Below are 13,279 nucleotides of genomic sequence, written 5' to 3' on the forward strand. Positions count from 1 at the left end.
TGCATTGAGATCGAGTACAACGTCCGTGTACCCCGTACATTGTTGTATGGTAGGGGCCCTCGTAGTCGCACCTACCATCTTCCCGTGTGCGTGCGCAATCTCGAAGATGCACTATTTGATATCGGCAAGCCTTCCTGAACGGTACAAGCCTATTATTGGTAGGGCTTATAATTCACCCTTACTGCTACGGGGCAATCTCGCTGTCTATTATTTCCTGAGCCGAACAATAGATGTACCAGGCACAATTCATTTTCAACATGACCCAGAATTCATTCTCCGAATTCTTTATGTTTGGTCAGTCGGTGCGGATCCAAACACGACATCGAAGGATTAGGGCATCTCCACCCGTTGAAAGGCCAATTATGATAATCATCATCCAAAAAATAAGTTCAAAGCAAAAAAAAAAAGAATTAAAACGAAAATTCGATATTGTGATGTCATCAGGGACGCAAACTACCGGGTGGATCTCCCAAAAAGAAAATGCTTAACCCGCGCATTATTGACGCATTCGGCTAATGGGCTCCGCTTCTTAACAACTATGATTCGTTGAACCATAACCACTACCGGAGTGGCTTTTTGTATTATTTACATTATTTACATTATTTTTATTTTTATTTTGTCCCGAAAGTGTCGGGACCATGGAGTAGACACGGGGGAAAAATATTATATGCCCCACGATGAATCTCCTTGCCACTTTCGTCAAATTCCGTTGGAGAAGTAGACATTCAAATATCTCCCTATTCCCTCTCCCCGGGGTTCCTCTTCTCTCCTCTTTTCTCCGCGTGTGTCTCTTATATCTCCATTCCAAACCATCCCACCCATACCCACGTGTTTACAGTGGGAACTAGTCAACTAGTCCTTCATCTTTCGGACTTGGATAGATTGGTCATATAGTTATCTCATTCTATTCCCCATCATGGCGCCCAAATATGCTGGCATGTCCGGCAAGCCCTTGGGTTTGACGGTATCGACCATCGCTACTATGGGTTTCCTGCTTTTCGGTTACGATCGTGAGTATACATTGATCTCTCATACGAATCCAACGTTGCTAACAATCCATAAGAGGGTGTCATGTCTGGAATTATTGATTCCGATGCCTTCGGCAGGTTCATGCCTATCACCCACGGAGACTCCACCATGCAGGCCTTGGTGACTGCCGTCTACGAGTTGGGTTGCCTGGCTGGTGCCATGTACGCCTTGTTCGCTGGTGACAAGCTCGGTCGTCGTCTCATGATCATGCACGGTGCCTATGTCATGATCATTGGTGTTATCATTCAGATCTGTGCTATCAAGGGCCATGGAGCTACCGCCCAGTTCTTCGTCGGCCGTATCATCACTGGTATCGGCAACGGAATGAATACTTCGACTATCCCTACCTACCAGGCCGAGTGCTCGCGTTCATCAAACCGTGGTCTTCTCATCTGTATCGAGGGTGGTATCATCGCTATCGGTACAATGATCGCCTACTGGATCGACTTCGGTGCCTCCTACGGCCCTGATGACCTCGTCTGGCGTTTCCCCATTGGCTTCCAGATCTTCTTCGGTCTTATCATTATCATTGGCATGTACTACTTGCCTGACTCGCCTCGCTACCTCATCTCCAAGGGTAAGGTGCACGAGGGTGAGTACGTGCTCGCTGCTCTCGGTGGTTACGAAATCGACTCCCACGAGACCCAGATCCAGAAGCAGATTGTTATCGAGTCCATCGAGGCTGCTGGTGTTGCTGCCGGTGCTGGTTACTCTGATCTCCTTACTGGTGGTAAGACCCAGCACCTGCGCCGCATGCTTATCGGTTCTTCATCTCAAATCGCCCAGCAGCTGTCGGGTTGCAATGCTGTGATTTACTACCTGCCTGTCCTCCTGAAGAAGTCTCTCGGTCAAACCGAGTTCATGTCCATGCTTATCGGTGGTATCAACATGATTGTCTACGCTATCTTCGCCACCTTCTCCTGGTTCTTCATTGAGAAGATCGGTCGCCGCAAGCTCTTCATTGGTGGTATGACAGGTCAGATGGTTTCTATGATCATCGTCTTCGCTTGTTTGATCCCCGACCAGACCGGACCTTCCAAGGGTGCCGTCTTTGGTCTGTTCCTCTACATGTCCTTCTTCGGTGCTTCCATCCTGCCCCTTCCCTGGTTGTACCCCGCCGAGATCTCGCCTCTCCGTACCCGTGCCAAGGCCAATGCCGTCTCCACCTGCTCCAACTGGCTGTTCAACTTCACCGTCGTTATGATCACCCCGGTTATGATTGACAGTATCTCCTGGGGCACCTACCTATTCTTCGCTGTGATGAACTTCGTCTTCATTCCCCCCATGATCCTCTTCTACCCCGAGACCGCTGGTCGCAGTCTGGAGGAGATTGATCTCATCTTCGCCAAGGGCTTCTGCGAGAACATGAGCTATGTCAAGGCTGCCAAAGAGCTGCCCAAGCTCACTGACGAGGAGATTGAGGCCAAGGCTGCTGAGTATGGCTTCGAGTCTAGCCGCCGCCAGGGCGATATGGAGAACGCCGGTGAGAAGGGTTCCCCTCGCAGCACCTCCAGCGATGGCAAGGGACTCCACGAGGAGAACGAGAACTCCAAGAACCTCTCATGAGAGCTAGGCTTTCGGTGAGCTCTGCTAAGCACTTGTGTTTCAAGTTGCCGGCGTGACAGCGCTGTGCGCTGCCATTTCTCAAGTTATGGCTGTGCTGTTGCCTATGTCCAATGGACGGGTAAACACCAGATTCGCATCTTTCTTCTGTTTTGCTTTTATTTGCTTATTTCTTTTGACATCATATACCCATTGTTTCTGGCCTGGAGGGTGACAATCTGGCCCTGATGCAGGATGATCCTGCCTGCAATTCAAAGTGCAGTGCTATTGTTTTTTCTTTTTAATAATGACCTCCGAAAAATGGTTCGGTCGGGCATGGGAATTCTCAGTTTTATGTACATGCGGTTAGCATGATACTAGTCTAGAGAATCAACACACATCATATTTACTTTTCTTTCCATGTAACACGAGCACCTGTGCATTGCCATACGCGGTTAGTTTTGCTGTTTCTAGCCGAGCGCCCTAGTAAAATGGTCATCATATAGCCTCTGCACTGTTCGCCCTGACATAAAAGACTAAATAATATTAGTAACCAAGGATCTTTCAAGAATAAATAGAAGAAGGAAAGAAGTTTCTAATGCGCAAAAGGTGGTCGGTCATGTTTAGTAAAATATTGAGACCGGAAGGTAACCTGGAAAGACAGCTCCATACGGGGATACCGTGTAGGTTCAGAGGCATAGTATGCTGCAAGACCTTGTTCTTGTTCTAATCATTGACCTTCTCTCTATTATGTCTCACGCAGTATTTGATGCTCTTTTGGATTGAGTCTATCTGAATACCCAGAGAAAAAAAGCCTACGGCCGGCACTACTACAGACCTATGAGTCGGCCCAACGAGCAAGTTCATCATATAGTAACCCCCGGCGAGTTACTTTTCACCCTGTCATGACATTATAACATAACGTTTCGTCTTCCTTAGTGGTGGTTCCCCTCCTAAGGAAAGTTCCCCCACCCTAGCATCGGAGTTGTTCCTAATCTAACTAGAACCTTTATGCGATCAACATGTTACGTGGCGAGAAGGGGAGTTTTATCGGATATAGAAGCTGCGATCCGCAGGATCGCAAAGGAGTCGAGAGTCCCCGGTCCATCAAGGAATCCATGGGCTGTAGAGCGCCAATGCGAAAAGACACAATAAGTCGACACCTAGTAGCACCGAGACAAATATGGTCCCTGCTAGTGAGATTTACGGGACCTGTTGATCGGTAGTACCCATGGCGTATTCTATGCAAAGAGACCCAGAGATATCATTCGTCACCATCACATCGTTGGCAAGGAGCGCTGCCACCGAAAATGCATTCTCTAGGCGAGCTACGGATGGCCTAAAAGGGGCACCAGAGAAAAGCCAAAAATACGACGCAACAATCTCATGCATCGCGATACTTTTCCAATCACGGTTATGATTAACACCACTTTTTTGGACCCAATGTGCCCTTAAGCAAGGCTTACATGATTCTGGGACACCGTGGGAGGTGGGGAATATGCGGTCGAGGAGTAGGGGAATGAAAAGAATCACTCCAATACAACCGTCATACGTGATGTCGGAGTGGGCGTACGCTGCCAAAACTGTGTGGTTCACATCGGCAAAGGAACCCTCTTTAAACAACGCTAGGGCGATGCTTAAGCGGACCTCTATTACTAATATTGCTTGCGTCTTGGGAATCAGTGAACGTATTCCATGCTGTGTCATTGGCTGGACTTCGAGCGTGTAAGCTCCTTATGTCCTTGCTCGATAGCCCCGCTTGGCTACATGCGGGCCGGGGGCTTAGGGGCCGGGTCAAGGGGCAGCTGGACGAATACGAGACCCCTAAATATCTAATCCTAGAGACGACCAAGTATAGGGAGACCGCATGGCGAAGTGAGTATTTCCTATTTATCCAACTAGTATGAACTTCACACCCAATATTCCATTAAGATATTTAATTGCTCGCAATTTACATATGAGGCGCTATTTCCGTTCAGATGACTATAAAGAAACTAGAACTTCCACTGCTCCAACCACAACTCCATCCATTCCTCAGAAACTGGCTTGATCTCGGCCATTCTCGGGCTCTTTTTCAGTGTCTCTTGTGTTTCGAGAGAAGGCCATTCCTCACCCTTCTCGGCTGCCTTGGCCACCGAATCGAAGAAGTCGAACAATTTCAGTGCCGGGTTCTGCTTCAAGCTCAGCGCTGTCGTGGCGCTGCCTCTGGATTTTCGTAAAGCGTCCATCCACTCAGCCCATGGGACAATCTTGACGGATCGACCGAGGTGCCTTGCCACCGTTGGGACTAGGCTCGCCCAGTCGACGACATTGGGATTAACAGCATGGTACACAGGCAACGTGTGTGCGGTGGCTAAAGAACCATTGGCCGTGCCCTTGCTGGCCACACCAGTGCCGTTAATACCAATAGAGCCATTTATTCCATCTGCAGCTATACCGGCTAGCTCGACGAGGATGTCGGCGAGTAGGTCTACCGGGATCCAATCCACTCGGCTCATCGATCCTAGCGTTGAGGGTAGGATGCCGAGGTACTTGGAACTTGCAATTAACTACGTAATATTAACATAATGTTAGCCACAATATCCTATCATGCCTGCTGTGAGAATCTTCATACCGTCGGCACCCACTCATGCTTCCCCCACATCCCCTTCTCCGGTCCGCGTAACACAGGTCCGGCAATCTGTCCAACCCGACAGACGGAGGCATTCATGCCGGACAATGCCACAGCATCGTTGAGGATGAGCTCGGACACATGCTTCGCAGAACCGTAGCCGTTAATCTTGGTGGTTAGGGTATAGTTTGATTTCTCGGGAACGGCACCATCCGGCCTCAAGTGACTGACAGTAGCGACGCTCGAAACGAAGAACAGGGATGCGTTGTGGTTACTGCTACGCGAGAAATCAATCATGTGTCGGACTCCACGGATGTGAGGTTCAAAGGAGTCGATGTCCCAATTATAATTCACCGGCCACTGGTTGTCTGCTCGAGACGAGTTTCGTTAGTTACTAAACTGTGTACCACTTCGTATATGTAGATTGTGGGAAGGAAGCTCACGAATGATGTGCGTTGTCTGCTCAAGGAGAGTGTTGTAAATCTCCCGTGCAAGTCCAAAGTTTGGTTTCGAGATATCGACCTGTATGAACTCGACCCTCTGTGGTGGCCAATCTGTAGTCAGTCCTCGGAATTCACTTGCTGCCTTCTGTTTTGCCTTGCCATCTTCTGTCCGGTTGAGACAGTAGATTCTCTTTACGCTCTGCTGTTGGTGCACGAGCGACTCAAGCAAGTAAGACCCCAGAGAACCAGTACTCCCTGTGAGAATGACCGTGTGGCCATCCCCCAAGCCGGCGGTATAATTAGCACGTAATCTGTTCATGGTATTTCTTTGTAGGTCGACGGAAGTCTCTGTCCTGCAACTCATATTGTTGTAAACCAGATTGTATAGCGCCTTCGTGAGTGCATTGATAGTTGGATGAGTATACACAAATCTGGGGGTTAGGGTTAGTTTCCTCTCTTCGCTGACATTATGCTTCCCAAGAGCTGAGCGAAGGGAGTTGGAGATACTGAAAGCCACAAGGGAGTCGACACCGACAGTGAGGAGATCGATATCTGGACCAATTTCCTTGGTCACAGGTAAAGCAGTTGCGAGAAGATGGTGGACGCTTTTGGAAATTGTGGCGAGGGAAGCGACGTCAACGTTCGCAGCAAGGTTGCCGTTTTCTTCCATGCTCTTATAAAATTGCTCGATTTCTTCCTTGTAAAGGGCTACCGTGTCGCGGCGCTTGACAGTGTTTTTGTCGGTTCGGACGAATGGCTTGCCAGGCTTCGCAAACCAGATGTACTCTCGAAATAGGCGTGCCTGCTTGGATCCAACAGTGTTTGCAGTATGGACTTTCTCCATGATGCTATCCAAGATCGCTTCACGCTCTACTATGGAAGGTGGCTCGGGAATTACCAATTCAACAAGAAGCGAGGTCATTGTGTAGCCCGTTCCAACCTATCCATAACGTCAGCAACAAGGTTCGATTGAATCATAACATATGATGAGGAGTGGAAAGGATGGCCCCTTAGATACCCTAAGGAGCCACGGCTTATACCTACCACGAGAGAAGAGCTGACTGCTGGATGGCTATTGATGATCGCTTCCATAGCCACGGGGTGAACCTTCTCCCCATTCGACAAGACGAGCATATCGTCCGTTCTCCCTCTATATATCCATAAATTTGGCTTTGTGGGATGTGGTGCGTACAGGTCCCTGAAAGTCAATTCCTTAATAGCCGGAAATGTATGGAAAATGCCCTGGTGAAGGGCCACGTGTTCCTCGCTGCGAACCGCCCAATGCTCATGGATACCCTCATCGATCCTTCTGAAGTCGAATCCGGCATAAGGGTGGAAAGAGAAGTATATCCAGTCCTCACGCTCCACGAGGAGACTTCCTTGGAAAAGGCCCTCAGAAGTACCGGTGATATTGAGTATCCTAACATCCTTGGTCGCTTTGTTGGTGCTGGCATATGTGACTGGGCCTTTGTGCTGATTAGCAATCAAACACGATATACTCTGAGGGATTTATTCCTCTTACCGCCAGATACAATTATGATTTTGGCGCTTGCAAATTTGCTAGAGATGCTAGGTGTTTCGCCAATCTCATCCACTATGGAAGGAATTATGCTCCAGACTTTGATATTTGTGTGATCGACAAGGGAATCAATGAGGTTGACTGTTGAGAGAACCCCCATGGGGCCAATAACATTGCTTGTGCCATAGAAAGCCATAATTAAGACATTCATGATCAATCCGGCTCCCTAGGAGTAGCTCAAGTCGGTTTAACTTCCTTTCGAGAGGTTTAAAAAAGCAGTATACTCACATGATATAGGGGAAATGCCGAGTAGAACCGATCGCCTTCGTCGAAGATGACAGTCCAAGGAGGGCGCCCATCAATTTCTGGCAAAAGGCGCGTGGCATCCAACGTGCCGAGAAGGGAATTTTCCCAAACGATGGGCTTGGGAAGGCCGGTCGACCCGGAGGTATGCAACACACAAAAGGGGTCGCTGGATGCCTCCTGGAAAGACTTGTTGTATTGATAGTCTGGGACTGACTCCGTGCTCAGGAGTTCATCGGTTTTGGGGATATTGATTAATTTCATTGGGCGATGGGATAGGAGCTGAGGCAGCATCTCGGGCTGTTGTTCTGGAGAAACCCATATGTCACATTTGGACGCGTTCAAAACAGCCACAGTAGCCTCGACACTATTGCGTGGAGACGGCAAAAGCGCCTACAGAAGTTAGCATGACGGATTCTGGAAATATTTGGTGATTTATTCTTACCTTATATCCCGCCTTGATGCAAGCAAAAAGAAGCAATATGTACCGAAAATCATTATCTAGCTCAATGTTAGTATAGAGTAGGTATACATCAGCTTCTTCCGAGGTGGCGTACGAGGGCCAATGTAACCGACCGTTGGGAATAGCGAGCCCTTCCCCAGTTCGGACTCGAGCCACCAGGCAGTCCTGTTGATTGCGTTTGCGAAGTCACGAGCGCTGATATCCCAGAGTCCCTTGGAAATATCATGCGAAATTGCGATCGAGTACACAACCCGCTCGGGATCGTCACGGGCCATTTCATCCACAATAGTGATGACAAGGCGTTTGCCATAGTCCTTAAGGGCTGTCATGTTGAGTGAGCAACGTCGGGACTTCCGTAGGTTGCAATGGATCCGTGGTTTGAATGCAATGTCTTTATACGGACTTCAAGAAAGGTGAAAATGATGATATTAATTAATGCTAGTATGTGAAACTGAAGGAGTGCCGCAAATTGACCGATCTCCGGCAGCTTGTATTGAAGGATTATAGATCCGGAGGATTACCTCTTTAGGAATGTCGTACGGAATTCGATCGGCCCAGACATTAGGGCCATGAATTTGTCCGCCATGCTTGAAGAAGATTTGACTAACAGACATTAATTACTTCGAGCCCAGACATGTGATAGGCTACATTCTACCCTTTTAGAATTTGGAGAAACTTACAGCATTTGTGACGACACAAGCACCGTGCTCTTAGATCTATGCCAAGTGAGACAATGCTAAGATTGTAGTTTGAGCTGCTTTCTTACATTACCCCAATATGAGGCCTAGGTATTACTGGACATTGGTTACTGCGAAACTATCTAGGTCTAATACGTTAAGGCTGATAATACTTTGTGTTGGAAACCAAAAAAAAAAAAAAAAGTGCAACGAAGTGCTGAGTATGTTTAGTGTAGGCTCAAATAATCTAAATAGCGAAATTGCTGGAGGTATTTTCTTGCAAACCAAATGGCAGAGAGACACCACCTTCGTTAGCTGGTATCGATGACTATCCAAGTACAATACTGTCAAGTAGAATATGGGAAACTCATATTCTCTCTTCTGCTTTACCGCTAGGGAAGCCCAACTTCTCGTAATAATTTATCCTGGCCAGCCCTATGCCCTATCTATAGGTATTTCTCTCTATGAACTACTAACCTGGGCAGGGCAGAGCATGCATCCAAAGGCTAACGCTTTAATCCAGTCCGATTGTTAACTACTACCAAAGAAAGGCATTATAGCGACACGGCCTCTCTTTTAGATTATGTGAATATAGTAGCTAACATGTCATTTTGAATGGATTTGAATTCCAATTTAGACAAAAACATCAGACCTCGGGTTTGGGGATTTAATATAAAGATAAGTGACAAGATGTTTAATATGAAATTTGATAGAAAGTAAATCCCCAAAAAAAGATTCAAAGAACGTGTTTCTCAGGAAAGGTTCGATATTTACTCAAGGGCACAAAAACTAATAATCGTCATCATTCACAGCCCCTGTCTCTCTTTCTCTGAAATAACTCGGCCTCCCGTCTTTATCGCAGACAAGTTCAAACTTAGGATTGCTCTCGAAGTCGCCCTTTGGTCCGCTGGTGAGGGTTCCATCTGCCAGAAATGCCACGCTACAGTGCCATGGGGTGGTATAAGAAGTGCTTGTCGCCAACAAGCTGATGGAGATTTTGTGTTCACCCGTGGACTGGTGGATGCTGAGGCGGAGGTAGTCTGGGAAATTCCGTTCAAGTGCCGCCCCAAAAGCCTATAGGTAAGGTCACGGATCGCGTCAGCCACGGGTGTATTTGAGACATCTCAAATAAAAGAGCTAACTTACAGATCCGCGGTAGATCATCTGCTTCGCCACGTACTTGACATCCTTGAGATACTTGCGACTGCTCCTATTCTCGCCTATGGGGAAGATGTACCGGAGATCGTTCTTCAGGAAGCGCGTATAGCCACAGTATGTCAACCTTGTGTCATCCTTCTCAGCTATTTCCTTGGTCACATCAAGGTTCGGGTTACCGAACTGATTTAGCAGCGCCCGTCGGAAGTTCAAGGCATTGGCTACGTATGTGATTTCTTCGAGCTTGTCTGGGAGTCCCGGGATGTCGACAAGGTCTTTGAGACGAGTGAAGCGGATGTGGGTACAACCGCTCTCAATGGCAAGGGCGCGCAGAGCTTCACCGTATGCCCAAACGTCGCGGTCTGGGATAGTGAAGAGATCTGGAAACGTTGCGAACATGGTTAGTTAGCACTAGCACCAACCCGCCAGGGAGATAATATGATAATTAAAACTAAATCACCATTGTAAACGAGCCCATCCGAAACAATAAGCAGCTCTGCCCCAGGTTTATACACGCCACTGATAGCCTCGCATATGCCGTTCAAGCGTTTCAGGGACAACTCTTCGGCTTTGTCGGGCAGTGTGCCGAGCACCTTGTAGACCTTGTTGGCGGACTTCCATGGGAAAGCGGGCAGACACATCTGCACCGCTTGCCCCTTACTGATGAAGTTGCGGATCACAGAGATGAATTTAGTAGCGCCTAGGTCCGAGCGATTATGCGCCTCAACTGACTTAGTGAGGAGGTATGGCTCGAGGATAGCAAGGATTTTCTCTGAAATCTGGGTGTGAGTATCATTATCCTGGCTATCACCTAGGACGCCATCGACTAGAGCGGGAGCCGAAAATGGTTCTCGAACAGGTTCTGCTTCGGGCTGAATCTCTTGAATCGAACCGGCCATGGTCTTTTGCTTCGTGACGATTAACTCAGAGCTGACCCCAGTCCAGCTGGACGGTATGTTGAGACGATGATATGATACTGATTGGAAAACCAAGAATATAGAAACTTGATGGTGTACTTCTGTAGTACGAGGAAGTAGGAAAAGAGTCGAAATATCTAAGAGCGACTCGTGCAGCAGTACCGTGCTTATGTATGAACTATGATGTTATACTATCAAACTGAATAGAACAAACAACCTTGACCAACCTCATGGGGAAACTTGACAAAGCTTTCCGAGCTAATCATCGACGGTAACTTGCTGCGAGGGTCGAGTACTGGCCGAGACCTTGGAATGCTCGTGAGGATTCTTGAAATCGGGCCGCGGAGGATTTCTCCTGACTTCCTTTTCTGGTCAAACATAACACTCCGGAGAAGCCAGAATTTTGAATCCGGATATTGACTCATTCGGTCAAATAGAACTCGGTCAAATAGAACGATGTGAGGGAAGCTTTGAGAGACCTTTGTGATTCCTTGCTATCATCTCCTTGGCTGGCACCGCTCACCGAGCGGCAGTTCGTGTTACATTCCCCCCAAGAAAGGAAATATTCATAGTGGTTCAGTTCAATCGGTGAAAGGGCTCTTATTTCTTCATAAGCCTAGTAAAATAATCAATGTGAGGAACATGAGTGCTTCACCATGTTTTAGTCACATTTGTTCTCGTGCTTGATGGAAATCATCTCAAGAAAAGTATCATAGTGGGAACGGATCATTTATTTTGCAAGATGATCTGAAATGACACTGTCCGGCCCCATACGATAACCTCGATAAATTAGGAATAGGATTCACTATACTGAGAACACGTTGAAGATATCTGTACAGCAAGTTTAAATAGAATTTTATATCGGTACGGGTAACTGAGGCGAATAACCAAATGGACCTTGACTTTCCTGAATTTTTCGACGGAGGCTTCTTAGCCAACGGATGTTGGGATAGACTAGGAACACAATTTACCCTTGTCTGTAAAGTTGCCCCCACGCTGGTTAGTGAATCTTTCCTCAATATGCACAGCTTTTCCCAAGAGTTCCTGCAAAATATGTATGTTATTCTGGGTTAAGTTCTCGATTTGCGCCGTCACAATCCTCGCCTGGGTGATGTTAAAGTCGAGCCGCTTTTGTAGAAGAACATCCTTAATCGAACAAATTCTCAGGCCTTTGCCATTAAACAGGATATTGCAGATTTGAAAAACTTTGAAGGTAACGGTTGTTATCAGACATATGGAAGCAGAATCTGGGGGAGAGTTGACCTGCGCTGAAATGGACTTGGATGAAGTTCCCTCGTCACACATCTCGGACATGAGCTTGCAGCTGGTGTCAATATCTTCTAGCACCTCCCGCAAAGGACCATCTGACATTCCAATTTTCTTGGATGTTGATGATGTACCCTCGTCTGAGATTGTAGAATCATACTCTTCCATCGTCATGATGTAACGCTGAAGTCTCGCGCAATATTCCAACAAGGTAGCAAATCTAGCTTCTTTAGATGTCTCGATTCGAGGGCCGCTACGGTCAGATGGCTGCTGGGAAGTTGTTGACCATACGGAGGTTTGCGTGTCCAGAGGGGCCGGTGAAGTAGGGTCAGGTAAATCTTCGAACTGTATATTTGTCAAGGGACGATGGGTTGGATTGGTAAAGTTGGGAAAAGTGGGCTCCTCTAGGTCCAGGGAAGCGCCTCTCAAGACACTTGGAAACTTTAGCGGCTGATCCAAGTCGTAGCTGTGCTGCTCTGTTTGAATTGCGAAGTCCTGATGAGAGTCCCACACGAAGAGATCGTCGTTGTTCCTTTGGTGGTCGGCTCTTGGAGGAGACTTTCTTGCTGGTGCACTTGGCACGGTATTTTCGGTCCCGGGCCAAAGGGAAGTGTTCATGATACTGCCCGGGGGAGTTACCGTAGCCGAATTGATCGTGTTGTGTGATGGGGGCCCACGTATACGTGGTCTTCCGCTCTTGTACCGCGGAAGGAAGTAGCATGAAAGGCTCCTTGACTTGCAGTTATGACACGATCCGCCGCTCCTTGACATAACACAACGGATCTTGCGTTTGTAGCAGGCGTCACATGCATTGCGCACGTGTGACTGTGCGGCAAAGATAACTTTGCTGTTGTCGTTATTTCTCGATGAGGCCATTAATGATTAGACCTGGGTAGCTTAGCAGGGAAAGCTTTACCACAAGGAAATCTTTTTAAAATGTAGCTACAGAATCACCCCTAGGTATCTCGTAAAACTATTTCCCCTTCTAAGGGAATCGTCCTTGATAGCTAATCCTGTAGAACTGTTAGAACCTTAATAGTTGCGCATAGGTAGGACAGAATACCCCGCATGTTGTGTAAGGACATTAGCGGCCAACGTAATATTTCATAGGTATACATAATACGCAGGTAGGTCTCCAGGACTGCACCTAGGTACACATGCGTATGTAAACCCGTGAACGGGTTGCCTGAAGGTTGACGTGACCCAAACCCACCAACTGTGTAAGTCTATATACGAGTAGATTTTATCCAATTTCGGAAGGATTTAAGCTAAATTGAAAGACATGTCATGTAGACACCAAACACAGCTTAATAATTGTGAGAACGTCGGATAAGCCATGATTTTATTCATCCTA

General features: G+C 47.4%; 4 protein-coding genes across 4 annotated transcripts; 1 reads left to right on the forward strand and 3 right to left on the reverse strand.

Moving 5' to 3' along the window:
• Nucleotides 1-916: 916 nt before the first annotated feature.
• Nucleotides 917-2,595, forward strand: N7537_001585 (putative MFS monosaccharide transporter; the record flags this gene model as incomplete). The annotated part of the gene is made up of 2 exons (XM_056892643.1): nt 917-1,010; nt 1,064-2,595. 2 exons carry the CDS (start codon nt 917-919, stop codon nt 2,593-2,595), a joined length of 1,626 nt encoding a protein of 541 aa, XP_056757638.1.
• Nucleotides 2,596-4,565: 1,970 nt separating this feature from the next.
• Nucleotides 4,566-8,239, reverse strand: N7537_001586 (Male sterility NAD-binding; the record flags this gene model as incomplete). Its single annotated transcript, XM_056892644.1, has 8 exons — nt 4,566-5,120; nt 5,186-5,550; nt 5,626-6,565; nt 6,670-7,091; nt 7,148-7,370; nt 7,433-7,840; nt 7,893-7,948; nt 8,005-8,239. 8 exons carry the CDS (start codon nt 8,237-8,239, stop codon nt 4,566-4,568), a joined length of 3,204 nt encoding a protein of 1,067 aa, XP_056757639.1.
• Nucleotides 8,240-9,376: 1,137 nt separating this feature from the next.
• Nucleotides 9,377-10,641, reverse strand: N7537_001587 (isocyanide synthase family protein; the record flags this gene model as incomplete). The annotated part of the gene is made up of 3 exons (XM_056892645.1): nt 9,377-9,661; nt 9,734-10,122; nt 10,203-10,641. 3 exons carry the CDS (start codon nt 10,639-10,641, stop codon nt 9,377-9,379), a joined length of 1,113 nt encoding a protein of 370 aa, XP_056757640.1.
• A 972-nt stretch (nt 10,642-11,613) lies between these two features.
• Nucleotides 11,614-12,801, reverse strand: N7537_001588 (Zn(II)2Cys6 transcription factor domain-containing protein; the record flags this gene model as incomplete). Its single annotated transcript, XM_056892646.1, has 1 exon — nt 11,614-12,801. One exon carries the CDS (start codon nt 12,799-12,801, stop codon nt 11,614-11,616), a length of 1,188 nt encoding a protein of 395 aa, XP_056757641.1.
• Between the last annotated feature and the right edge of the window lie 478 nt (nt 12,802-13,279).

Source organism: Penicillium hordei (assembly GCF_028827395.1).
Source record: "Penicillium hordei strain IBT 12815 chromosome Unknown utg000001l_segment0_segment0, whole genome shotgun sequence".
Lineage (NCBI taxonomy): Eukaryota > Fungi > Ascomycota > Eurotiomycetes > Eurotiales > Aspergillaceae > Penicillium > Penicillium hordei.